Source organism: Mauremys reevesii, linkage group 5, assembly GCF_016161935.1.
Source record: "Mauremys reevesii isolate NIE-2019 linkage group 5, ASM1616193v1, whole genome shotgun sequence".
NCBI lineage: Eukaryota > Metazoa > Chordata > Testudines > Geoemydidae > Mauremys > Mauremys reevesii.
In genome coordinates, this window is record NC_052627.1 from 78,740,492 (window position 1) to 78,767,274 (window position 26,783).

A 26,783-nucleotide genomic window follows, 5' to 3' on the forward strand; every position below is an offset into this window, starting at 1 on the left:
CACCCCAAAGCAAAGGATATACATGAGCTGTGTTGCTGCCTGCTGCCATGGAGAGGCTGGGAAGTGAACTACCTAGCAAGGTGGCAAGGAATGAAGGGAAAGGAATGTATCAGAGAAGGGGAAAAATGTGACCTGATGCTGAGATGTTTTGTTTGTTTTTCTAGATAGAGAATGAAGTAAGTTTTAATGCATACAACTCTGTTCAAATTTTAGTGTGCCTCAGCTAAAATACCTTCACATAGTACTCGGGGATAAATGGAATTATTCTAAAAGTTTACCATGGACAAAGGTGGCTCACCAACAAGCTACTAGAATAGCAATGCATTTTAGTGTTCAGAAAACAATTTGTATTTGAAGTATTTTTTCTCTAACATATAGTACTAAAAAAAAACCAACCCCAACCCTTCCATCCAAGAGAATGAATCTATCAAATTTCTGCTCTTCAAAGCATTGTAAAATTAAGAGGAGGAATCAGAATTTGGTTTAAGGTGTGGCTGTGGCATTACATATCTTGCCTAAAAGAGTAAAAACAACTATCCTGCATAGTTTCTATTAAGGAAAGAGTACTGGTAAAAGATATGTATGAGGGCCTAAGTAAGTGCTGTTTATAGTCCATACTTTACTAAGTTCTAAAGACTTATTAATATTGCTTTCCACTGTGCTCCGGTAGAACATCAAGATGTCTGTATGATAAAGAACTACATAAATCCACTCTTTCCTCTTCATTCCATTTGATAAAACCCTCATCTGAGCTTTTGATCATTCTGCACATTGGATATTGCAACTTCTTTTCTCTGGCATTCCTCACTCATCCTCCTCTTTCACTCTACAAAAAAAAACAAAACACTCCAACTTTACCAGATATTATGGCCCTACACTCAAGAAACCATTACCCCAGCAAATTCACAGGTTGCATGACCACCCTATTCCTAAATGCTTCTGGTTTACCAAATGTCTTAAAGCTACTCTTCCTTCAACACGGTTTTAGTTCAGCTACCAGTAGCAGAGATCCCTTACGTTCAATGAATGTCTTTCCAGCATGAGGTACTGGAGCTTCTTTTTCAGTTGTAAGAGTTTAGCTCTTGTATAATATCAAATGCATTTTCCTTCCGTCTCCCTCCAAGCCCCATGATAAACCATTTTCTATTAGAACAAATAACATTACCTTTCCAGCTCCCCAAGAAACCAGCAAGTGTACAGGGCTGAACTGTTCCTTATCCAGACTACTGTCTTGGAGACAAGCTTGCTACATCTACTAAATTAGTAGAAAGAGAACAGAGCTGGAAGGTTGTTTTGCCATCACTGATCTCCTTGGGGTATGAAATGCCAGGATAACTTCAGAACAGCCCATGCCCTAGAAGCCAGCCCAGGCAGCTGATGATCAAGCAGTTCAGGAGCCACATGCTGTACTACATTTACTTGCCTTTCTGTGCAGCAATAGGAGAGGAGGAGGCAGGAGGTGGTTCCTGTTTGTTACCCCCCCACACACACTAACAACTGATCTATTCAGATAAATTGTCATGGTTACTAAATTCATACACCAAGGAAAACAATAGACTGCTCAGGACCTTTTGAATAGAAATACTAAATCCCTTCTGAACCTGGGAGAGATTAAAGTGGTTTTTTTTTCCTCCTCTGAAATAGACCAGCCCACCAAAGGGACTTTCTCCTAAGGTGTTATTGCCTTCCTGGTGTTCTTGATTTCTTATACAAAAGTACTTTTAGTTTAAGAAGCCAACCAATATATTTGCAGCCATAAGTATTTAGTTTGTCAAACATTTGCTTTCTCCAGATGATGTAATCTTATCTAGTCTATTTTAATTTTTGATAATTGTGGTTCAAAGCTGAAAAACCACATTTGCTGATGATTAAAATTCCATCAGAACTAATGGGTTGGTGGTTCCTTTATTAAAAGAACCTGCACATTCAAATCCTGTTCACTTTTGGTTTGCACTGACCTATACATCATTCCAATACAAAGTGCAACACCTTAAATCATTATTTGAACAGGGACTTGTCAGATCCCACTGTTTTATAGGTCTCCTGGACCTCTCTCTCGTTTGTTGGAATTTGCAACTGCATTCATGTTTGCAGTTTAAGCCCTCTAGTGGTATATCAATAACCTATACTGTCCAATAGTCAAACAAGCCTATTGGCTGAAAATGTAAAGTTAATTTACGCTACTGTCTTTATGGGGGATCTCTCTAGTACTTGGCTGCTCAGAGGCATGACTCAGCCCAAGTCTCCTAGAGGCACTCAGTCTGCATCCTTAACACTAAATGTTGTGATTATTACATGCAACAGGGTGCACTTTTTAAATGAACTGTGGTTGCTGCATGCACACTTTAAGCATGACATGCAGCTCAGCAAATGTGTATCTGATTGCTACACTCCCAAAAGTGTGACAGACTGAGTCCCAAATAAGGGAACTGCAACAATTATCCTAAAAAGTATACAATGCATATACTGAAGAAAAGAGATTCTTAAAGTTGTCAAGAGAATCCTTTCTTCATAATGGGAGGTATTTGATGCAAACCTAAATATACAAAAAGATGCACAATAGGCATTATGCAAGAGGTCTCACACCATGGCAGATAAATAGGCATTTATTAAGATCAAAATCTCAAATATTAAATGACATTAAGGCATTTAGTATTCAGTTACCGTTTATACAGTAAAGAGGATTGTTTTTGATACAAGACGACAAACCTGTACAAAAAATGTTTTCCAGCATGGGAGAGTGGTTATTTTTTTTTCCACTGTCCTGTAATTCATACAATAAAATCCTCATGGTAAACCACTGATTATCCAATGGAAAAAGCCACCAAATCATAACATTCAGAAATTCACTATCAGTAGGACAGCTCCACGCAAACACCCTGACCTCCTCTAAAAGTATATGTGAGGAGGACTACAACAGATGCACACTGGGCTGAATTGACAATACATACTGGTATTGTAACCACTTGTTCTTTCACTCTGAATTTGTCTAGACTAGGGTGTGTGGTCCTTTGTGCACTAGCATTTACAAGTGTCACATGTTGCTATTTTCTCTACCCTTATCTAGCTGAAACTTTGAGCTAGTTAGTCAAAATCACAGAGCAAGAAACTTACTCTGATTTCAGGCAATAGTGTTACTGGCAAGCCTATAGAAACTCAGCTGCATCATCACCACCACAAGCACACAAGCAGGCTGTTTAACTCGAGTTAAAACAGGACCAAAAGCTTCAGGCTTTGTCTACGCTAGCACTTCTGCTGGTAAAACTTTTGTTGGTCAGGGGTGTGGAAAAACAAACAAACCCCTGACCAGCATAAGTTTCATCAACAAAAGTGCCGGTGTGGACAGCGCTATGTCTGTGGGAGACTCTCCTGCCAACATAGCTACCACTGCTCATTGGGGGTGGTTTAATTATGCCAGCAGGAGAGCTCTCTCCCATCGTCATAGAGTGGCTACACTGGAGACCTTATAGCAGCAGTGGTACAGGTATCCCACTGTAAGGTCAGTAGTGTAGACAGAGCTCTCCCCTGGCAACAAAGAGCAGCTACATTGCGCTGTTGTAAGGTGTGCAATGCAGACCTAGCCTAGACCTAGATAAATCATTCGATTATAATTGTGTTGTGTTCTCTTTCTGCATTTGTAGAGGAACAAATCAAGAAAGCTTTGTTTAAAGGGAGTTTATTTTAAATGAACTATGCTGTCAAGTGATCAATCACTTTTAATATTTTTATTCCATTGGAATGAGAACTTCAGGAAATGGTCACAATATCAGAGGATTCACTAACAATTTTACTATATTCTTACTACAGAGTAAAACAATATAAATTAACACTGCATATTTCACTATTCTTTTCAGCATTTGACAGTTAGAAACCAAATAGGCTTTCTAAAAGTTCAATATAAAAATGTCACTTATCTTCCCTTTAAGGCAAATTTTTGTTTGTGAAGAAAAATGTCATACCAGAATAATCTCTGGATAAATGTCTGTGCTCAGGTTTAATAGTTAGGAAATTGTCCTTTTATAAAACGTTCCACTCTGACAAGAGGAAAAAGCTATTAAGAGAAAGATGTTGACCCAATTGCACTGTATTAAAAGGTGAAGTTTCCTTGTATGAAAGTCCATTATTCATCATCTTTAGAACCCGTTTTGCTTAACTATAAAAGACAAAGAAAAAATGTTCAGACATTGCATTTATTAGGAACTATATTTCTATTTTACACTACATACAGGCATATTAGGCTGAGTTTGTACTAACAACTGAACCCATCAAAAATTCAAATGACTCAAAACTAATCTTATAGCTTATACATTTGACTCATTGTCCTCTGAATTTAAGACTGCTTTCTCATATTTTTATGAACTATTTTACATCCAAAACATATTCTACAGTTAATCTCAGAACCAGTTTAAACTTCGTTAAAAACATTAGCTGAAGTTGTTTCCATTTAATAAGAAAAGGCTGATACCAGTCCACAAACATTTTGGAAAGTCAAACAGATGCAGTTCTTAAAAGTATCCCACACATTTCTGCAACAATTGTCATGAGTGGATTATTTAGAGTTTAAAAACCTTGACAGTGCCCATTTGCTGCAGTTTCAACACTATGCTCGGAGGTATGCTGACAACAGGTTATACCAATGTTCAATCAAATATGTTTTGATATAAAGTAGAACTTGTTAAAAATAGCAATGTTAATTTATATTCCAGTGGCAGAAGTAATGGGGTGGAAATGGCAAATGGAGGAACTAACAGACTAGTATTGTCTGTTTCCTTGTACTCCCCATTCTGTCTGTATCCATCTGTCTCTTGTCTTACAGTTAGATTGTAAGCTCTTCGGGGTAGGGACTATCTTTTTATCTTTGGTACATCCCCTCGCACAGTGGGATCCTGATCCTAGGTGCTACAGTAGTACAAATCAATAATTAATAGTGGGATGGGGAAAGAGTACTTTGTGCAGGAGACAATGTGGGGCTGCTGCTTAGGAAAAACACAACTGAAGTGGCTCCTTGCTTCTACTTATCCAGGGCCCTGTAAATCCTGGCTGCATCCCTATTAGTTGCCCATGTGAAGACAGCATATTCTGGAATTCACAGCTAAATTACATACTGAAAGTTCTCGCCTCAAAACTTCATTTGAAATGCTCAAAAGATAAAACCTGAGTTTAAAGGAGGAATGTAAGACAGTTAATGCTTTCACATTGGATATATCTTAATTTCAGAAGAAATGTGTATTTTTAAAGCCTTGTAAGGGATTATCCTTAGGCTCTATAGAGAAATGGGTAACCACAGTCAGATTTTTTTTTTCCAAAATGATTTCCAAAACTTGAAAATACTTACATGCTGGATGTATACAGAAATTAATCAGACCAGTCAAATCCAAATGTTGTTAGAAAGAAAAGCAAAAAGACAGATTAAATATAATTTATCATTGTTTTTCTGCAGATAATGTTCTTATGCAATAGTTTCACAGCTGTAACAGTCATGTTACCTTAATTACATCCACCCAGTTCCATCCTCGAGGAAGCTCCCCTTTGTGATCTATAGAAGAAGCAGGGTTTATTTTCAGCTCTCAGACAACAGCAGCTAGACTCTAGCAAGATGTCATATATTTAAAAGCTGAACTCTCATATTACTGATCTGGCCAACACAATATCCAACAAGCGAATGCATGGAAAGCAAGGAACTCACAGTACTAACTTGAGGCAGGTGTAGCGTGCAACGCTGTACAAACTTCCCCATTCAGGAATTGAGGTGAATAAGCAGACTTAACTGCCATATCACTGCTATGTCAGTCAGTTTCTGCTTCAGGCTGTTGTCACTGGTGAAAAATTGTTTAGCTTTGAGCAAAGCAAGTGAAGACTGGGATGAGACCCAATTCATTCTCACTCGTGACCCAAAGTGTATCTGAATCTGTCTTTGAAGGTACAAAACTATCCTGAACACACTGCACCATTTTCCTCAAGTGTGGAAAAGGAGTAGTAGACTATATTGCACAAACCTGTTTTGTCTGCTAGCTTTCGTTTCTGGGTTTTGGACAACTGCTCCTTTTTGTCTCTCTTCTTACTTGATGGGACTATTTCATGAGTTCCAATTGAGATGTTATTGCCTACAGATGTCTGAGGGAAAAAAAAGTATAATTTAAATGTCTCTCAAACAGTGACTGAACTGGCAATTGATATCTAGGTATCACCCTGATGGGTAAACTACAAATAATGTTTGATTATGTCTGATTTCCTATTGAGACATCCCAAATATTTTAATTACATTAGTACTGAAAGATGCCTGTGTTTTATCACACAACCACCATGATGACAGTTCTCAGCAGTTAGTTTAAAAGCAGTAATAATATTTCTAATGTGCTTGCGACAGGTTAGATCACAGAACTCCCCTTGGGAGCAGCCAACTGATGTGCCAAGACTACCTCTGCCCCTGCTTTCCCTGCCAGCTTGGGACCCCAACACCCTGTCTTGCTGAGCCAGACACGCCTGTCTGCTCCAACACAGTGTTATAGAGGGTGCACAGCTGTTCCCCCCCCTTCCCAGGTATTAATACATACTCTGGGTTAATTAATAAGTAAAAAGTGATTTTATTAAATACAAAAAGTAGGATTTAAGTGGTTCCAAGTAGTAACGGACAGGACAAAGTGAATTACCAAGTAAAATAAAATAAAACACGCAAATCTAAACCTAATACAGTAATACAACTGAATACAGGTAAAAATCTCACCCTTAGAGATGTTTCAATAAGTTTCTTTTCTCAGACTGGACACCTTCCTATACTGGGCACAATCCTTTCCCTCAGTACAGCTCTTGTTCCAGATCAGGTAGTAGCTAGGGGATTCCTCATGATGGCTGCCCCTTTGTTCTGTTCCACCCACTTATATATCTTTTGCATAAGGTGGGAATCCTTTGTCCCTCTGGGTTCCCACCCCTCCTCACTGGAAAAGCACTAGATTAAAGATGGATTCCAGTACAGGTGACATGATCACATGTCACTGTAAGACCCCAAGCCTTCATTCCTCCCAGACTGACTCACAGGAAGGCTTGCCTGCAAACAGAGCCATCCACAATCAATTGTCCTGGTTGATGGGAGCCATCAAGATTCCAAGCCACCATTAATTGCCCACCTTTTGCATAATTACAATAGGCCCTTAGAGTTGTATTTCATATTTTTAGTTTTAGATACAAGAGTGATACATTTATAGAAACAGGATGAACACACACAGTGGATTATAAGCTTTGTAATGATACCTTACAAGAGACCTTTTGCATGAACCATATTCCAGTTACATTATATTCACTCATTAGCATATTTTTATAAAATCATATAGAGTGCAATGTCCCAGTGCTTACATTGGTAGCTTGAATAATTACTTCCATAACCCCTGCAATTGCATATGTCCTGACTATTGCTTAGTGGGGATAGAAGTGGTTCCCTGTCAGTGTTGCCAGTACAACTAACCAGTTTAAAAGATCAGTGAAATGAGTTGGAAGTGTGGATTGGACTCCCTACATGCTCATACAATTCTTTATTCACAGCGCAAATATACAATGCCACAAGGACTATCTATAATGCTGCTTGTACAGTAGAGCCAAAATGGAAAGGCTGAGAGAGTCCACAGAAGGAACCTGTGTGATTCTAGCATTGTACAATCATACTGTCTTTCAATCATTTCCACGGAAGGTTTCAGTAATGTGTCTGAGCAAAACACTGTCACTTTAAGCAGAGTTAAAATTCCAGTTTCAAAGTCAAACATTAACCAATTCTGCAAAAAACTAACTTTTTTCAACTAACTTTGTAAATTTATTTTCAAACCAAGGGCAGGTCTACACTTAAACTGCATTGGCACAGTTGCACTGAAGCAGCACTTTAATGAAGATGCTCTATGGTGACAGGAGAGAGCTCTTCCATCTGCATAGTCAATCCACTTTCCCTAGAGGTGATAGCTGTGTTGATGGGAGAAGCTCTTTCTCTGACACAGCACTGTCTACCCTGGAGGTTAGGTCGGTATAACTGTCACTCAGAGTGTGGATTTTTCATACTCTTGAGACTTTTAGTAATACCAATGTAAGGCTTTGTCTACACTGGCACCCCGTTGAGTGACAAAAGTTGTAACAATGAAAAGCACCGGTGTGGACAGCACTTCATCGGTGGGAGCTGCACTCCCAGCAATGAAGCTACCACCTCTCGTTGGAGGTGGTTTTAATTTTGTTGGTGATTAAACAATGCACCTTACAATGCTGCAGCTGCAATGGCACAGCCACGCCGTTGTAAGGTGAGCTTGTCTACACTATCAGCTGGATCGATGGGAAGCGATCAATCCAGCAGGGGTCGATTTATCGTGTCTAGTATGGACGTGATAAATCAACCATTGATCGCTCTAGCATCGACTCCGGTACTCCACCTCCACGAGAGGCACAAGGGGAATCGATGGGAAGACACCGCGGTAAGTACATCTAAGTATGTCATCATCGACCAGCAGGGTGGCACAGACGCAGACATCAAAGTAAGGATTGGTAAGGCAAGAGCAGCCTTCTTACAGCTCAAGAACATCTGGAGCTCCAGAGAGCTATCTTTGGCAATAAAAATTCGACTGTTCAACTCCAACGTGAAATCAGTCCTACTGTATGGAGCTGAAACCTGGAGGACAACCAAAACAACCATCAGGAAGATCCAGACCTTCATTAATAGCTGCCTCAGAAGGATTCTCCAGATCCGCTGGCCAGACACCATCAGTAACATCCACCTCTTGGAGAGGACCCGTCAACTCCCAGCAGAGGAAAAAATCAGAAGGAGAAGGTGGGGCTGGATAGGACATACACTACGCAAGCAGCCAACTATCACCACCAGACAGGCACTGCGGTGGAACCCCCAAGGCAAGCAGAAAAGAGGCCGTCCAAGAAACACCTGGCGACGCGACCTTCAGGCTGATAGCAAAAAAATGGGCTATACCTGGAACCAGCTAGAGCGAATGGCCCAGGATAGAGGACTCTGGAGATCTGTGGTTGGTGGCCCATACCCCGATTGGGATGACGGGCATGAGTGAGTGAGTGAAGTTGCTTAACTTAGCTCAATCCCCACCCCTGTAGTGTAGACTTTAGAGAGTGTGAACTGTTAAATTCAAGGCTCTTTTGAGATGCCTGAAAACAAAGGCCCTTTATTTGTTTTCAAAAGAGTACATTTACTGCTCATTAAGAAGGAAACTAACACAAAAAAACCCCTCAGGTACAGTACACCTTTAAGGTCAAAAGCACCATTTAGTTCTCACACCCATTTGATCCTTGGTCTCTTTAGTAAGGTGGATAAAAGATCTGAATTACTTCCAGAAGGTGGTAGTTGTATTTCCAGTATTGACACCTGTCCTATAGGAACCAGCATGAGATCACCAATTTGCTATCTTCTGGCCACTACTAAAGTATGTGAATTTAAATCTAGTCATCTAGTAGCTAAGGTTCAATATTTTATAACCAATACCATTAGCAACTCGTCCCAGTCTCAAATCTTTCCTACCTACATTTGGCTTCTTGCTTTCCCAGGCCCTCTAGAGGGAAAAACTACATCAACAGGGGCCCGAGCCTAGAGGCTTCTCTAATACAAAAGAGAATAATTGCGAGCATGGAAAAATTTGAATAGGAGGCTGGATAATATAAAGATAAAGCTTCAAATTTTCCTGGCTCAAGTGGAAGCTCAGGAGTTCTCATAGGTGTTCTCAGGAGTCAGAATTATCTTGTCCTAAGTGTTCTAACCTAGTTCTGAACAAAATTATAGATGAAGCAGATGAAAATTGGTGCATACGTGCTTTCTAGAAACAGACTGTCAAGTTTCTCACTCCAGGTGAAATACTGCTTTAACAGATCGGGTTAGAAGTGAAGGTCTCCACTCAAGCCAGCTTGATGGAATCACTTTGAGCAGAGTTAATGTGCTTGGCATGTGCTTCATGTTCTAGACTACTGAGCCATTTAAAGTAGAATCAAGAAGCGTCATCTAACAAAATTTAATATTTTTATTTCCATCAGCTAAATAATTTCTACATTGATTGTAATTGATTGGTTGCTTCTGCTATTCCTTCCCTCACTCTTCTTGTCAAATATTTAACTGTTCAGACCTCCCAGACCACAAGCATAGCTCATCCATTCTAGAGACTTTCTTCACACTGCAAGTCAAAACCCACATTGGCTCTCACTAACTCTGTCTTGCACTAGTTCTGTAGTCACCATTGGATATCAGTTGGCTGTGTTAGATTAGGGAGTGTTCCTAATCACTGCTTCTCTCTCATTTCTCTTCCAGAAACTTTTTGGTAAGGTGGCTAAATACCAAATAAACATCCAGGTTACAACCACAGAGCAGTGCTACACTTCCTTTCATCTGCTTTTTTCTAGCCACTATCTTAGTGACATAGCATACTGGCTTCCACCTCAGACATGCAACTGAAGTTTTCTGTAGCAATGTGAGATGTTTAAATGTAGAGTAACTAAACATTCTATTCCTTTTGTTTGTATTAAAAAAAGTTCATTTATAAAACTAAAATAGATCAAAATGCAAGTTATACACTTACCACAATATGAACAGGTTGATTTTCCATGAACAATTCTTTATTATCTTTGGCATATTCAAAAAGTGTGTATGTCATGGCAGTTCCAAGATTAACTTCAACTTCTTCCATTAATTTATCCAATATACTTTGTTTTATAGCTAAAGATCTAGAAGAGACCATAAAATCCAATTACAGGCACAAAAGAATTCAAGAATATTGTAAGAGAAGTAGTAACTGAAATACTTACATGGTGTTGTTGAAGAAAGCATTCATGGATATGTTTGGAGCTGTCTGCGGGTATGTTTCTGGCCATGAAATTTCTATTAGGAAGGCTTTGGGATCGCCATTTTCACCTATCTGAAAGGAGATGAAACACTTTAAAATTGGAAGCCTCAGTCTGTTATCAAACCTTAGAGACAAGGTAGGTGAGGTAATATTTTTTTATTGCACCAACTTCTGTTGATGAGAGAAGCTTTCAACTTACACAGAAGCTCTTCCTCTCAGAACTGAGAGCTTCTGTGTAGGTCAAAAACATCTCTGATAACAGTAGCTCATCTTAATTAATTAGCCTCTTAGATTTGGTAGGGGAACTCCCACCTCTGTGTGTGTGTGTGCTCACTATATGTTCCATTCTATGCATCTGATGAAGCGGGCTGTAGCCCACAAAAGCTTATGCTCAACTAAATTTTAGTCTCTAAGGTGCCACAACTAATCCTGTTCTTTTTGCGGATACAGACCAACACGGCTGCTACTCTAAAACCTGTCATTACTGATACAGTCATTTTAAATTTAGATATACAATAGTATAACCTATACTCAAACTTTTTACAAAACTCAATAGATATGTTTAAAATTTCTATAAAAAGTCTTGTGCAAATTTAAACATTTTCTGTCAGTGTTTGCAATCCAAACATTCTACATCAAAGTTGCTTTCTCATCATTGTCTAATCTAAATACAAACCAAGCAGCATAATGCTGGAAAAAAACCATGTTTTAGTGACCTTTGATGTCATAAGTAATGGGTACGATTTAAGACTTATTAAATTGCAGTAATTGTCTCTATGGATGGGAGTCAATAAAGACAAACTAACAAGTCAGCTCATAAAAATTGTTCACCTAAGCCCATCATACCCAGGGAAAGCCTTGTCCACATGAAAAGTTTGCATCTAAAGGTGTCGTCATAAACAGATTTAATTAAACCTGCATATATCCTTCTGTTGCCACTTATTTTAGTTTCTGTGGTGTATTTCTATACATGCTCCCACAGGGGTTTTCACTGGCCTAACTATATTGATTTTAAAAGCAAGTGTGAAAATTTTCTTTGTGGACAAGGCCTATTCTTTGCAGGGCATGCTGCAAGGCTAACTCTGGCTTTGTTGGATCTATGTGGAAGGAGCAAGAGAAGGGAGAGCAAAGATTATGTAAAGAGGATTGTGAGCAGTAGGAACCTAATATACTCAATATTAAATAGTTTATATTTACATTGACTCCGTTTCCAATTTCTTCATAGTAAGCTTTTCGGGAATAATGTGTGTTGCATGTTGCCACTATTTGAGAAATCTTTGCCGTGTCTTCTTTTGGTCTTATTTTATAATTGTAATCAATGTGCTGTGCAGTACACTAATTATGTTCAGAAGAATAGCAGACTAATCCTTTCAACTCTATTCCACTGACTTTCTACCTAATGAAAAGTACATATTGCCAGATCTGATGCTGTCATATTATTCTTCCTTTTTACAATGGATTGGTTTTCTTTGCCTTTCAGTAAAGATTCAGCAACATTATTGCATTCGCTTGACACTTTCAGTTTTGAAAGTTACACGATGCTGTTCAGATTTGATTTTTTTTTTAAATATCATGATCTATTTTCAATGTACCTTGTGTGTCTGTGAGGTCCCAAACCTGCAAACACTTAGTCAAGTATGTCTGTACTCTTGTGAGAAAAGTCAGCAGGACTGTTCATGTTAGTATAATGAAGGAAATCTGTGTTTGCAGGACTAGAGCATAAGTTTTATTTACTTAGTTCCCTACAAGTTCAATTACAGTTGCTCATGTTTTTTCATGACAAGTTATACTTTACTTGTTTCTCTATGACTACTGTGATAATTGCATAATTCAAAATAACTTGCCATGACAAACTTAAATGTAATGAAAGTTACCTTTTTCAAAAAGGTAACTTTCAACTTTCATTACATTTAAGTTTGTCATGGCAAGTTATTTTGAAATTATGTAAAAGGGCACTTAGTGCCTTTATTGCTAAATAGGTGAATATCCATCTGTTTCAGGAAAATGCTTTGTAATGGAAAATGTGCAGAATAACTTATAATATATCGTTCATTTAATCTAATTAAAGCTTCATGGGGTCTTACCCTATACTGAAAGGAAACAGGACTAAGTTCTTTGAAACACTCATCTCCTTCATAAATAGAACGTAATGCTTCTAGCTCCATCTGAAAAGAACAGAGGAAAAATAAGGTTAGCAATTTAAATCAGATACTGAACTTTATATAAATAGATGAGTGTCAGCATAACATACAGAAATCCACATATTCTGTTTTTCGTTAAAAAATAAACAAATTAAAATTTAGGCAATAATGGGTCTAGATATCTTGTCTAATACATTCCACTAACCAAATACAGGATTAGAGAAGTGAGTTCAACAAACCTGGCATGCTAGGCTGAATTCAATTTACTTTCTACAACCCTATTCCCCATTTTGGCACATTTTACTGAACTGCAGAAGACTTTTTTTAAGAAAACAAAACTTTATTCTTAACTTCCCCAAAAAAATACTAAACGTCTGTTTCAAGAACGTTTCCATCCTCCCTATGTTACTTTCTACAGAACTACAAGAAAGGGGTTTTATCAGTGAGTAAGGACCAGAGAATCTATTAACCCCCAAGTACCTATCACACAATAACCTTCTACAGGGTATTTACAGTGAATAAAATCTAACGTGCCGCTGGTTGAATTAATACAATCACAAATGATGTGTACACTGTATGTGATCAATGAATTAAAATATTTTAAGGAATTTACCAAGTACAAAGGTAAGCAGCTAGGACTATGGCCCCTAAGAAACAAGGGGAGTGAGGTAGCATTCCCTTTAAAGTGACAAGCCCCTGTAGCTGACTGCCGGCGTCGGGACGGTCTCTCCGTAGGAGAGTAAGGACACAGGGCAGGTTCCCAGGACGGGACGCCGCCGGCGGACTCCTTGTGGCGCTTGTTAGCTAGAACTTCGGGCTCGGACAGGCGCGGTCGCTGCTCACGTTCCCGGTTTATTTTTGCATCGCCTTCCCCAGTTACGTTCGTTTGGATTAAAAAAAAAAAATGCGTGATGGGGGTGGGAGGGGGGAGCGGTCGGCGCCGCGACTGGCCGAGCAGGGCGGGCCGGAGACCCCGGCGCCCGGGATCACGCAGCGAGGCAGCCTCCGCCCCCGGGCCAGGCAGGGCGGGCAGCAGCCCAGAGACCCGCCGAGCGAGGTGCGGCTGAGCGGCAGCTGCCGCCGCGGGGAGGCGGGGTCGGTGTCTCACCTCCTGGTCCTCGTTCGCCGCCATGGCCCCGGGCCGGGAGCCCCGCCTCAGCCCAGGGACTCGCACACAGCGCAGCGACCGCTACCCGAACCCCAAACCTCACGCGAACACAGTGCGCATGCGCAGCCACCCGTCACCACGACCCTCTTTGGTTCCACTAGCCACGCCAGGGCTGCTGTGTTGACGCCTACTTCGAGCTCTGAGCTATGATTGGGCTCGTCTGCCATAGCGTCACCAATCCCGCACGACAATTGGCTAAATCTTGTGTCCACGCCTCTTTTCTCTTTCTCTCATTGGTCCCAACGCGGTTCTCGAGACCCAATGGTTGGCTTTGTCGTTGAGCAGGCAACGCTGATTAGTGGAATGCACTGTCACTCTTACCCCCTTGCTCTCGCTTCCGGAGGCGAGTCTCAAGCTCTGTTGCTGCCCGGTGGCCGCTTGCGGGCGGCGCCGTTGGGTAGGGGCCTGCGGGGAGCTCCCTTCCTGGAGGTGGTAGGACGGAGCCGCTGCCCCGGCCGGCGGGGAAGGCGGGTTGCCGTGGGTCGGGCCGGGCGCTGGCGGTGGGTCAGAGGCGGAGCGGGGTGGGGGCGGGGGACTAGCTGTAGGGGCTGAGCCGGGGGCTTAGCACAGGGTGACTCTCCCGCCGGGAGCTGCTCCTGGTCATCCCGCTCATCACTCGCTCTCTGCGCTTTTGGCACATAATGCTCGTGTTAAAGAAACCCTTTGTCCCCCCCCGCGTATGCCCGGTACTGGCAGGTTGGGCTATGCCCGTGGTCAAGCTCCACTGACAAATACACACACTTTTTTCCTTCAGTGAAAACAGAAACGACTCCTTAATATAATTTTATAAATTAAACAACAATCCGCACTGTTGTTCCCCTCTGTTTTCCCTATGCACCATGTCTATAGACATCATGCTTGTCAGAGCAGGACTATCTTTGTATAGTGTACTGCATCAAACATGAGGTTGGTGCTAAAAATGACAATGCCATGATGAGGAAGAACATGCCTGTTGCTGTATACAGTACCTGGCCGATGCAAACCTTATTTAACCAGACTGCTTCTTACAGTGGTAACAGATATAAGCCCTAGCCTGCAATTGACTGCTTGAGTAGAACCTGGGCTCTGCAAGCTCATAGGTTTGTTTATGCAGATCCAACTGCAGGATTGGGACCATCAGAGTTCTCAAGCTAGCCCCTAACCTGCCTCTTCAACTTCCAGTTGCAGCCACTTCCACTTCTGGGGTAGGAGGATACTTAATGAGCTTATCTGTATGCCTATAGTTAGTGGCCCTTTGGCTCACAACTTTGCTAATAGTACCAGTGTCTGAGCAATATGAATAAAAACAGAAAAGTTTGATCTTGCCTGAGATACACTGAGTGGTCCCCCACCCCTTTTCTGGTACTTCCCCACCGTCCAAAAAACATTATTGACGGATTCTTATCAGAGTGTTTTTTGAAAAATCCCTGCATCTTAAAATTGTTTGTATTCCTTACATTTTAAGTTGAGTGAGCAGACTGGATTTAACTTGCATCTTAAGTGAAAAGACTAGTTTAATGCATTTTTCTTAATGAAATATCTTTTGTATCTACTCAGAAATTGCATGTTTGAAAAGGGATTTGAGAGATAGGCTATTTTTGTTTTTCAGGCATTCTGTAAAACTTCAAGATGAGCCCAACACAATGGGACTTCCCTGTGGAACTATGTTGTCGGCCTATGGCCTTTGTAACCCTCACTGGCTTGGATGTAGTATATAATGCTGTTCATCGTGCAGTCTGGGATGCCTTTTGTGCAAACAGGAGAGCTGACCGAGTACCAATTTCTTTCAAAGTTCTTCCTGGTGACCATGAGTATCCCAAATGCAGAACAAAGGTATATAGTCTGTGGTGTTTTCTTATAAAGACTTAAAATACATTTAATGTGTTATGCAAACTTTTTAAATTACTTACTGTAAAGTGTTTGCTGTTTGTGATTATTCTGTGTAAATCTTCAGTCAGAATAAATTAACTATTAGAAAGTTAATTGAAATCTGGAAACATTGCTTGCTAAGGGAGCACTATCACTCTTAAATCAATAATTTGGATACTTTTTATTTCAAATATTCAATTTTTAGATGTTCTGGAAAATTTTTAAAGCAGCTGTTTGGGTGAGACGGAGTAAAATACAGTATGTGAGGTCTACTTGAATTTCTGCAGTGAAACTGAGACAATATCAGCTGGTGTGACACTTGATAAGCAGCATAGTCCAGTGGTCACTTATTACAGTGGAGAGTTGGAAATAAAGAAACCTGGATTCTGTTCCTTAATTTTGCTTTTAATTGTGATTTAGGACAAGTAACTTGCATCTTTGTCAGTTTCCCTCTCTGTAAAATGGGGGTAATACTTACTTCACAACATGCTTTATAAAGTTATCTTTGCATGACAGGTACTATGTAAGTTCAAAGTATTTTATATTTCCTGAAGCTGACTTTTCTTTAGTGTCAGAATCTCGCCTCCTTCCGACACTCCTTCTCTCCTCCTCCCCACCATGTAAATCTATTTTTGATAAAGTTTCAGTGCCTTACGTCTGGCTCTTGAGCCAACAATGGGGTGTGATGGTTTTAAAAAAAAATATCCCACCACACCTTCTCCATTAGGAAGCAGACACTTGAGAGCAAGATTGATAGAGGAAAGATCAAGTCCTCAAGACTGATCATGTACACATGGAATTCCCCATGCACGTGCCACAGCAAAAATAAACAGGGTTGGTAGCCCATTTTAATAAGTTAAATTAATATTTTCAGAGAACGTCCTATGAGTGGTACATTCCAAAAGGGATATTGAAGACTGGGTGGATGAATAAACATCTGAATCTGGTGCCAGCTCTTGTTGTGGTGTTCTATGAACTGGACTGGGATGAGCCACAGTGGAAAGAAAAACAGTCAGAATGTGCTACTAGAGTTGAAATTGTCAGGTACAGTTGTTTCAGTTGGGTTTATAAGTATTAACTTGTATTTGTATTAAGTGTAAGTTGCAAAGTATTTGTACGTACCGTAAAGCAGTTTCATCTTATTTTTTAAAATATATATATATAATTTTGTGCTGGGCTGATGGGGCTCTTTATAGATTAATTATTATTGACATTTTGTTTTGAATATTTGATATATATTTAAGAGGATTTAAAGATGTCTTATTTTAGAATGTAAATTGGCAAAGTTGCTTGGGAGCCACCTTTACTTCCTGTTTTCTAAAATCAGTGAGATTAAGAATGCCGTTGTTACGATCTAGCTGAGAAAAGGAGAGAGAATATGTATCTCATGGATGGTGCATGTGCCTTTTATATGCAATTTTTTTTAATGACTTTATAAGTAGACTGAAAGTCATTGTATAATCATGAAATATGAGCTTGTCATTGCAACTCTTCTATTTCAGACAAAGTCTGCAGGGAAGAAACACAAAAGTTGCTGTGGTTTTGATTCAAAAGAAAACACCCTTACCTCCAGGTACTAAAAGGCTACTCAAACTGGAGTTTATGCAAATACGAGGACCACATTTTCAAAGGGACTTTAGACCTGGTCATCATTTGTGCACTTTGCATGCAGTTCTCATGCACAATGATTTGTGTGCACAAAAATTCACTTGCCACTACATGCACATACACAATGGAAAATTTGCTCTGAAAAATTGGCCCTAAAGTCCAGGTGCTTTTTCATTACCTTTTTTAACCGATTTCAGTTCCTCAGTACTATGATTTTTTTTTTTTAATATCCAGCTTCTGATACTGTATATCAAGCCTAGTGACTGTATGATATGACTGTAACCCAGGTGTTCTCAAACTGGGGGTTGGGACCCCTTGGGGTCACGAGGTTACTACATGGGGGGGGGGTCACAAGCCGTCAGCCTCCACCCCAAACCCTGCTTTGCCTCAGCATTTATAATGGTGTTAAATATATTAAAAAGTGTTTTTAATGTATATGGGGGGGAGGGTCACACTCCGAGGCTTTCTGTGTGAAAGGGGTCACCAGTACAAAAGTCTGAGAACCCCTGCTGTAACCTATCCTACAAAGCAGTTGTCACTTAATGCTTACCTCAGATCAGTAAAAAAATAAACTAATTGCAGCTGATTTAAAAGTTGCATTGAAGCATTTGGTAACTGCATAAGCATTTTAGTGTAAGACTATTCAATTGTCATTATGAATATTTCCTTATTAAAATGTCAGGTTGGATCAGGCACAATGCTTAAGGCTCTTCATTAAACCCATGGATTTCACCATTCTCAGTACTTATTTCTGCCCAATCAAACTGTTATGAGAGCCCCATTTTGAATGGAGGTGAGAGGTGTTTGTTATGAAGTGTACACAGTACATTTTTACCCCCCTTGCCAAACTTCGGCAAGGGATAAAATCGTCACTGTCTGACTGAATGTCAGAAAAGAAATTTGAAGGGGTTGCATCCTAAATCAATCTATCCCAAACTGTAACTACATGAAATCATGGACGAAGGCGCTTGTTTGTTTTTACTTGTTACATCTCTAAAAGTCACTGGTGCCGAGCTACAGAAGTTTGTTTTTTCTCTCAGTGGTTGTTTTTTGGATTTTTTTAAAATCACATGACTAGTACCATAAATTAATCTGTAAAGTGCTTTGTGAGTACCCTGCTTGTTCCTCAGGTCTTCTAGGGGTTATTCAGCCACAATGATATTCTGCTAATCAAAGCCTCGGTGTTTCAGATGACCTGAGAGAGAGTCTATCTTTTTAGGTACACCTCTACCCTGCTATAACGCGACCCGATATAACACAGGTTCACATATAACGCGGTAGCAGCGGGGCTCCGGTGGCGCTTTAAAGGGCCTGGGGCTCCGGCTGCTACGAGGAGCCCCAGGCCCTTTAAATCACCGCTGGAGCCCTGCCACCGCTACCCCAGGGCTGCAGCAGCGGGGCTTGCCGGCGATTTAAAGGCCCGGGCTCCCCACAGCAGCCGGAGCCCTGGGCTCTTTAAATCACTGCTGCAGCCCTGCCACTGCTACCCCGATATAACGGTGTTTCACCTATAATGCAGTTGGGATTTTTGGCTCCCCACGACCGCGTTATATCGGGTAGAGGTGTATATCACCTGTTCCATAGCTTGTGATAGTCAAGCTTTGAGAAGAGTGCAATTTGACACTGCTTTGCCAATTGATGCTTGTTTGCATGCTCTTTTGATTTCATTAGGGGAAGATGTTATTGCTTCAGAAAGAGCAGCAGCTTTATGTAATGCTTGTGACCTCTCTGGAAAATCCTTGTTTGTGCTGCCACACACTGATCATCTGGTTGGTTACATTATAAGGTAAGTGAATTGGTAAAAGTCTCTTCCTACAATGCATTTTTTCCCAGTCTATTAAGGGACATATGATATGCAGATATCAACTCTCCTGTACGTCAGCTGTAGAGCAATTGTAAACTTACATTACTCATATTTTATTCCTTTGTTGAAACACTCCACATCATGCTGAGTCCTGATGAATCCAATAAGTTTCTTTTAACCTTTGTCTTTTTCCATAAGGTTATGTTATGATGGGCACCTTCCCTCTAAGTAGGCCATAAAACCTGCTACTAAATGGACTTCTGGGAGACAGTGTCAGGAAACCCAAAGACTGCCTTTGGTTCACTCTGGGTCTTTTTACACACTTGTATAGTACATCTAGCCCTGTTGGTTAAGGGAGATTGAAGCTACTGCTAGGCAAGTGTTTGCTTTTTCCTTGTCTGCCTTCATTAGGTGTCTTCATTCTTTTTCTGTATATGCCAACTACAATACAAGCTGTTTTATCCGGCATGTTGAGGGAACGGGGGGTTCCGGTAAGTGAAAAATGCTGGTTAACTAATTTAGGTCGACCTACAACCACTGCAGTAAATCAGTTGGCTGTTGTTGGCCAGGAACACTTCCACTGACTGAAGTGGAGCACTGGCAGCTGTGCGGCAGGAGCAGCAGGAGCCCCCAACCCACCCAGAATGACAGCCGGAGTTGTGAGCCCAGCCTGGGCTCAGTTTCACAGCAGGCAGAATACCAGCAGTGAAATTGACATTCTTGTCAGTTCATGGCTTCAGCTGATGCTCTGAGCCAGAAGCAGCCATGAAACTGACAAGAATGTTAGCCAACTGTTGATGTCAGTAACAGTGTCTAAACAGACACTGTGACTTCCTAACTACACCAACTTAAGTCTCTCATGGAGGTAGAGTTATGTCGGTGTAACAGGCCACTTACTTCATCAGCAACAGCATTCTAGTGTAGACACTGACATAATTAGGTCGACATAAGGCAGTTTATATCGACCTAACTCTTTGGTGTAAAGCAAGCCTGAGTACCTTTCCCAACCTGAAGAGCTCTGTGTAGCTCAAAAGCAAGTTTCTCTCACCAACAGAAGTTGGTCCAATAAAAGATATTACCTCACCCACCTTGTCTCAAAAATATTCTAGGCACATAATGTAGGTTAAAACAAATATCACAAGAAATTTTAATTTAGTGCTTTCCTAAATTGTTACCTGTATTGGTACCAGTAACCTAAGTTTTTGTTTTGGGGTTTGTTTGTTTTTTGCTTGCTTACAGTGATTGTAGAAGGAATAGTGTTAAAAATAGCCTAATTTAAAGTACTTTAGATCCTGTATATACTGAAAGAACTTCTTTATTTGCTTAAAAAGTGATGAGCAATTCTCTCTTACAGATTAGAGAATGCTTTTTATGAGCATGCACAGACCTACTACTATACAGAAATAAGAAGGGTAAAATCTCATAAAGAATTCTTGAATAAAACAACACATCAGGTAATGCTACTCCTTTTTAAATAAGATAATTCCAAAATTGTAAGTGACTTATAATATATCCTGTGTATCATATATAGGATGTTTTTTTTTTAAATATAAGAATGTTAAAACAAAATTATTTTCAAGTTTTTTTTTTCACTTTTATCCTAGATATGGTCCTTTTTCTTACCTTACATCAACTAAAGTGAAATTCACCTTTTAAAGGTGAACTTCAAATAAAAAATGACAGTGGAATTAAATCCAGAGTTACATACTGAAAACTCCCACTTGTCAGACTTGTGGTAGTAGTGTATTTCAGCATAGAAACAAGTTTTCAACTCACTTTTTGAAAATAAAATTTCTGTGCTGAAATTCTTTTGGTAGCTCAAATCAGCCAGAAATATTCCAGAAAACAACACACCAAATTCCAGGTGTCTTGCTGCAGTCTCTGATATTGGGATGTCATGGATCAATGTATTTTGGGATATCCTCTCTGAAACAGGACGTGTCAAGCAGTTTTTTAAAACTTTGCAAAAGGGGAGAAATTGTAAGGAAGTTTTGTTTTTCTGTGCAGTGCTCTAGCTCAGGCTGTAGAGGGTGCTTACCACAGACTTCTGGGCTTAACTTGGTTCTCATTTGTTTCTTTTCAATTCACCAAATACTGGTTTTGAAATAAGAATTAGTGTTGCAACCACCAACTATCCTCTATTTCAGATTGCCTTCAGAGCCATGAGATGTAGCCTTAAGGTGTCTATTCAAGGTCACTGATGGACAGTACAAGGCTGTTTCCCTTTCTTTTGGTGTGGGAGCAATACATTAGGTTCAGCAAAAGAGCTGTGTGTCATGCTATTAAACAACTACTCATCGTTTTCTGTGATATCTATACACTTTCTTATATTCTGCATACTTCCAACTAAATTATCTGTAATTTCTCTGAGTATTAAATATATTCCAATTTTGTAAATGTTTGTACTCCATTTAGATTATTGGTACCATTAAAATATTGGTTGTGTTTTGCAGCTTTTATTTGTGAGACATCAGTTCAAAATAGCATTCTTCAGTGAGCTGAAACAGGATACACAGAATGCTCTAAAGTAAGTAAGCTTTCTTTTTTCACAGTGACTTCTCTTACTATTTTGATAGCTTCAGGGTTAGTGAACTGTAAAACTTAAATTTATATTTGGGCAGTTGTAACAAATCAAGCAATCAATATTTTGAGCTCATTCTACAGTGTAATGAATTATGCGTTTGTTAGTCTATGTTTTGCTCAGAGTAAATGTTGATGCAAAGAATTTTCTGGAGTTTGTGTTCTTCATACTTCAAATATGTTTCTAAATTTACATTGATATAAAATAACTTTTAGAAGTACAAAGGTTAAGGTTCCAACTTCAACACTAACTGATGTGTTGTACATTAAGACCTAAATAGCAATGAATTAAACTCTACCTTTAAGACAAAGGGCATAGAAAATACTCTACATGCACATGCTCCCTCCTGCCCCCCAACAATTGCTCTTGGAGCCTTAACTGTTGAATTTCCTTGATGTGAAGCTGTGCAACCTTAATGTTGCCTTAAAATGACTTTTGCATCTAATTCCTTGTTTATTTGTTACTTTCTTTAATGAAAATTTGGAGAGGCATGTATTTGCCTATTCTTAATGTCAGCATTTAAATGGTCTCAATTGGGCTTTAAAGGTCACATTTCTATTAAAGTGAATGGAATATAGGAAAGGTAAGCTCAACCTATACTATCATTATTTGTCAGCATCTTTCTAATAAAAAAAAATAACAAACCAGTCAACTGGTGGACTACTCCATGTTTAAAGTTGAGTGTGTGCTTAATTGCTTTTGTTGGATAGACGTCATAGTCAGTTGCATGCTTAGAGCTGACTCTCAGGTGGTATTACTTAGCATATCTTGCTAAGGAAAAGCATTCCATGGATAAGTTCTGCGAAGATTTCTGAATTTCACTTTTGGATATTTTTAGATGTATCTCTGAAACCAAAAGCTGTAACTAAATCCAAACTTCAAAATATTCTAATTTACTATTTTGTTACTTAACAAAAAAAAAAAAAGTCAGCTTCTGACTTCTGTGCTACATCCCTGAATATGTGCTACTATTTATCAAATCTGAAGATTTACTAGTATTTCAGAAATATTTTTAACGTTCTTTTGGGAACATGTAATTGTAGTGTTCTTTTGACTATTGCAGTTTGTGTTCAGTCTGCCTGTTGGTAGAGATTAATGAAGCAAAAAAGCACAAGGTTCGGGTTTGTTTTTTCTTTTCTTTTCTTTTTAAATCACCCCTAAATTGCTGATTGGAAAAAGGCAGGAAAGTTTTGCCATGACCAATAAATAGAAAAGAAAGTTTGCTTGAGGATGTTGTGAATGCAGAGTCAGTTGTATGTGTTACTGTTATCAATGAGCTTTTCACCAGGAAAAATTATTTTCATTGAATGCAGATTCTTTCTTTTTGAATGTTTTGTTTTGTTTTGGTATGCCAACCCACCTAACTTGTAAACATTCACATTTAGAAATTACAGAACTGCATATAATCTTGTACATGAATTGAGGGCTCATGAAACGAACATGTTGGAAATCAAGACCATGGCAGGATTTATAAACTACAAGGTAACAAATTTGTTATAATCTTTAGCAAACCTGTACATTTTAAAATATGACGGTATCTGAAGGACTCAGAATCTGTTAAGATTTAATTTAAAAAATACTTCTCCTATATTATTGCTTTTAGAGCATTATCTAGCTCTAAAGTACTACCCGGCTGCAGTCCCCCTAAATTGCAGCTTGTGGACGTTACTTCAAATTCCAAGGAGAAAATACCTCCTCAGTAGAAGTTGGGTTCAGGTGTTTAGAATTATGTTTTGTTTTTTTAAAGGTCTAGAGCTTACATGGGGCTCAATCCCATTAACAGTTTAGCACCTCCTCAATTCCCATTTGAAGTCAGTGGGAATAAACAGCACTTTACAGAAACAAGTTCATGTAGCCTATAGATTAATGATCCCCTGTTTTAAAAGGTAGAGAAAGAATAGTAATCCTGAGGAAAGGATGGCTCTTCCTTTAGAGGAACAGACTTTAGAGGACCTTGGGTCAGCAAAGTGTCTTCCTACCTACCAATTTAAAAAAAAAAAAAAAAAACGTTACTGGAGCTGGTCCTCAGCCAGGCCCTTGAAAGGGATATCCAGCAGGTTTGGATTACTGCAGACTTCATAGTTTTTGTGAGGAAGATCACTGCCTCTAAAGGATATCTGGCACTGTCCATCCCTCCTCTCCCAAGTAGCTCAGCAATTCCATGCTGGATCTGAGAGTGTGTGTGGTGTTCACTCTCTTCTGAGGTGAGTTTGATCTGTGCCTTTTTATTTTTATTTTTTTTTCTGGAGAGGACTAATCATTCAGTTCTTGCCATAATTTATATGGAGGGCCATGTGGCTATGTGGCACGGAACCCTGTTTGCTTCATATAAAACGCTATCAGGTGTTGTATCCGACCTTCATTTTTAAATTGTTTCTATTTCTAAATTGTTTGGGATTTTATCTTTTACCTACTACATTTCTAATGTTAGATTTACTTTTAGAAATGTGAACTATGATTAGACTGTTAAAGATTTTAAAGTCTTTCTTTTATTTTGATTCCTGTAGATTTGTCGCCTCTGTTTTCAGCATAACACCCCATTGGATGCAATTGCTCAGTTCAGGAAGCACATTGACTTGTGCAAGAAAAAAATAGGCAGTGCAGAGTTGGCTTTTGAGCATGCTGCCTGGATGTCTAAACAGTATGTTTTTGCTAAGTAATACTTCCATTGTAGCTCATGTATAAGCATTTCACAAAGTTAATTGTTTTATGTCTAGAGAAGCAGTGAAATTCTGAATTTCCCTTCATGAAAGAGTTGCAATAGATATTAAAAGGTATAATATACTTAGGCATTTATTAGTTTAATTGTCCTGTGTCAGTGTGCTTTGCATTAATAACTGACAGTAATTCATAACTGGTGGGACTCAACATGTTACATACTGTGAGATATAGAGTCTGATTTTACAGTTGTTAGAAGCTTTGTCTAACTGACTTCAGTAGGAATTTAAAATTTTATAATGTATGCCAGCCTCACAAAGATATTATCATAACATCATACAGTAGACAGCAGGCCATAGCTGTAAAGATTGCTGTCCTCTGAGGGAGCGGGCAGGAGGGTTCTGCTTATTGGGATTGCCTCAAGTTAGTGGGGAGGAGTTAGGAAGGCTTTCATTGTCATTGCCCAGTCTTTATTTGTTCTGCATGTAAAGGGAGGACTTCAGTCTCCAGGGCTGTCAGTCAGCATCAGTCATGAGCACTGAATGCATATGGAAATAAAACCCTACAAATTTTACAAAACAGTACAGTTATTTCAAAATAGCTGGGCCCTGACCCTGGCAGTTCTGCACCCACATGAATGCAGTTGTGGGGAATGGGTCATTGAGGTTCAAAAACCTATGAAAGCCTTGGATGAACTTTAATTTAATTTACAATGACACTTTAGTTCAAATCTGTTGTGTATTGTACTTAACCATAGCCACATATATCATACAGTTAAAGCTTAATCTTTCTTTTTATAGTAAATATTCAGGTAAAAAATGTTGTGTTTAAAGATTTCAGGCCTTTGGAGACTTGTTTGATGAGGCTATTAAACTAGGCTTGACAGCAATTCAGACCCAGAATCCAGGTTTCTATTACCAGCAGGCAGCATACTATGCACAGGAACGGAAGCAACTAGCCAACGTACTCTGTAACCATGACGTAAGTTGCCAATCAGCTACCTTTTTGTTCTAAATCTTTATTTATTAAAGCTTCAGTCTAGTATAGATGAAGCTAAATCCAACAATATGCCTTTATTAGCAACCTAGGAGCAGCAATACCTAGTACAGTATTTGGAAGGATTGACTATTAGTGAATAAATTAATCATCACTTTATCCCAAACGACCTGAACTGTAAAAAAACAAAAAACAAAACAAAAAAAATTATTTATGTAGCAGATTTTATGTAAAATATTTTCTAAATGTTTCTAAATTGTTCAGCACTTATCTGGCAGAAAAAGTCTGAAAAAGGAGCCAGTTTGTATTCCGCTATGAACACTTATGTATAATTATACCAAACTATACTTTCACATTGATTTGTCAATCATTTAAAATATGCTGAATTCCTACTGATGCTACTTACCTGTCACTGCTGGGTAATCTTGTTAGGAACCAGTTAAAAAAAATAAACAAAACTGCCTATAATTGTGCAGACTTTAAAAGGAAAAGTAATTAGTTTACACCAATTACAAGTTATGCTAAAAACAAACAAAGGTAAATAGGCTGTAGTATTAGACTGAATTGAGAACATAAGAATGGTCTGACCCATTACAACCAATGGTGCATCTAGCCCAGTATCCTATCTTCTGACAGTGGCTAGTGGCAAATGCTTCAGAGGGAATGAACACAACAGAACAATTCCAACCTATCTTCCAGTACCAGCTTCTGGCAGTCAGAGGCTTAGGTACTCCCAGAGTATGTGATTGCATTCCTGACCATATTGGCTAATAGCCATTGATAGACCTATTCTCCGTGAACTTATCTAATTCTTTTTTTAACCCATTTATACTTTTCACTTTCACAACATCCCCAGCAATGCGTTCCACAGGTTGACCGTGTATTGTGTGAAGAAGTACTTCTTTATATTTGTTTTAAACCTGCTGCCTATTAATGTCATTGACTGATCCCTTGTTCTTGTATTATGAGAAGGGGTAAAAAACACTTCCTTATTCACTTTCTCCACACCATTCATGGTTTTATGGTGTCATCTCTCTCCCTTAATCATCTCTTTTCTATATTAAACTGTTCCAGTCATTTTAATCTCTCCTCATATAAAAGGTGTTCCATACCAGTCGTCATTTTTGGTTGCCATTCTCTGTACCTTTTCCAATTCTAATAT

At 39.3% G+C, this 26,783-nt stretch overlaps 2 protein-coding genes across 11 annotated transcripts in view; one reads left to right on the top strand and one right to left on the bottom strand.

Moving 5' to 3' along the window:
* Positions 1–26,783, top strand: part of TRAPPC11 (trafficking protein particle complex subunit 11) — a 57,330-nt gene that overhangs the window by 4,445 nt on the left and 26,102 nt on the right. For 3 of the 8 annotated variants that reach the window (XM_039539587.1, XM_039539585.1, XM_039539588.1), the window contains 9 exons: positions 15,715–15,938; positions 16,849–17,018; positions 17,477–17,547; positions 19,254–19,368; positions 20,741–20,840; positions 21,840–21,913; positions 23,353–23,449; positions 24,475–24,608; positions 25,459–25,606. In XM_039539587.1, the coding sequence (XP_039395521.1) occupies positions 15,735–15,938; positions 16,849–17,018; positions 17,477–17,547; positions 19,254–19,368; positions 20,741–20,840; positions 21,840–21,913; positions 23,353–23,449; positions 24,475–24,608; positions 25,459–25,606 (1,113 nt within the window). In that variant the 5' untranslated portion in view covers positions 15,715–15,734. Of the gene's footprint in view, positions 1–10,692; positions 10,954–14,403; positions 14,559–15,129; positions 15,311–15,714; positions 15,939–16,848; positions 17,019–17,476; positions 17,548–19,253; positions 19,369–20,740; positions 20,841–21,839; positions 21,914–23,352; positions 23,450–24,474; positions 24,609–25,458; positions 25,607–26,783 lie in introns of those variants that run through there. The other 5 variants (XM_039539586.1, XM_039539583.1, XM_039539584.1 and 2 more) reach the window with 5 other exon arrangements.
* On the bottom strand, positions 486–14,256 carry RWDD4 (RWD domain containing 4). Of its 3 annotated transcripts, XR_005598903.1 has the most exons (9): positions 14,067–14,254; positions 12,902–12,982; positions 10,780–10,889; positions 10,554–10,698; positions 5,997–6,114; positions 5,487–5,536; positions 5,336–5,338; positions 3,960–4,153; positions 486–826 (listed from the first exon to the last, which is right to left on the bottom strand). XR_005598903.1 is itself a non-coding variant. In XM_039539592.1 (8 exons), the coding sequence occupies exons 1-8, from the start codon at positions 14,088–14,090 to the stop codon at positions 4,121–4,123; spliced, it is 564 nt and encodes a 187-aa protein (XP_039395526.1). In that variant the 5' UTR covers positions 14,091–14,254; the 3' UTR covers positions 2,591–4,120. The 3 variants fall into 3 exon arrangements, 1 of the variants encoding a protein (XP_039395526.1); XR_005598904.1 differs by lacking the exon at positions 5,336–5,338 and having other exon boundaries at positions 682–826; positions 14,067–14,256; XM_039539592.1 differs by lacking the exon at positions 486–826 and having other exon boundaries at positions 2,591–4,153.

What these genes read in the sequence shown, in the direction of transcription:
- RWDD4 (XM_039539592.1), bottom strand. Translation starts at nt 14,090, where the DNA reads ATGGCGGCGAACGAGGACCAGGAG. An exon ending in CTGTTTCCTTTCAGTATAGG is followed by an intron (nt 10,890 to 12,901) that starts GTAAGACCCCAT and finishes ATCTCCTTTCAG; the next exon opens with ATAGGTGAAAATGGCGATCC. An exon ending in GCTTTCTTCAACAACACCAT is followed by an intron (nt 10,699 to 10,779) that starts GTAAGTATTTCA and finishes GGTCTCTTCTAG; the next exon opens with ATCTTTAGCTATAAAACAAA.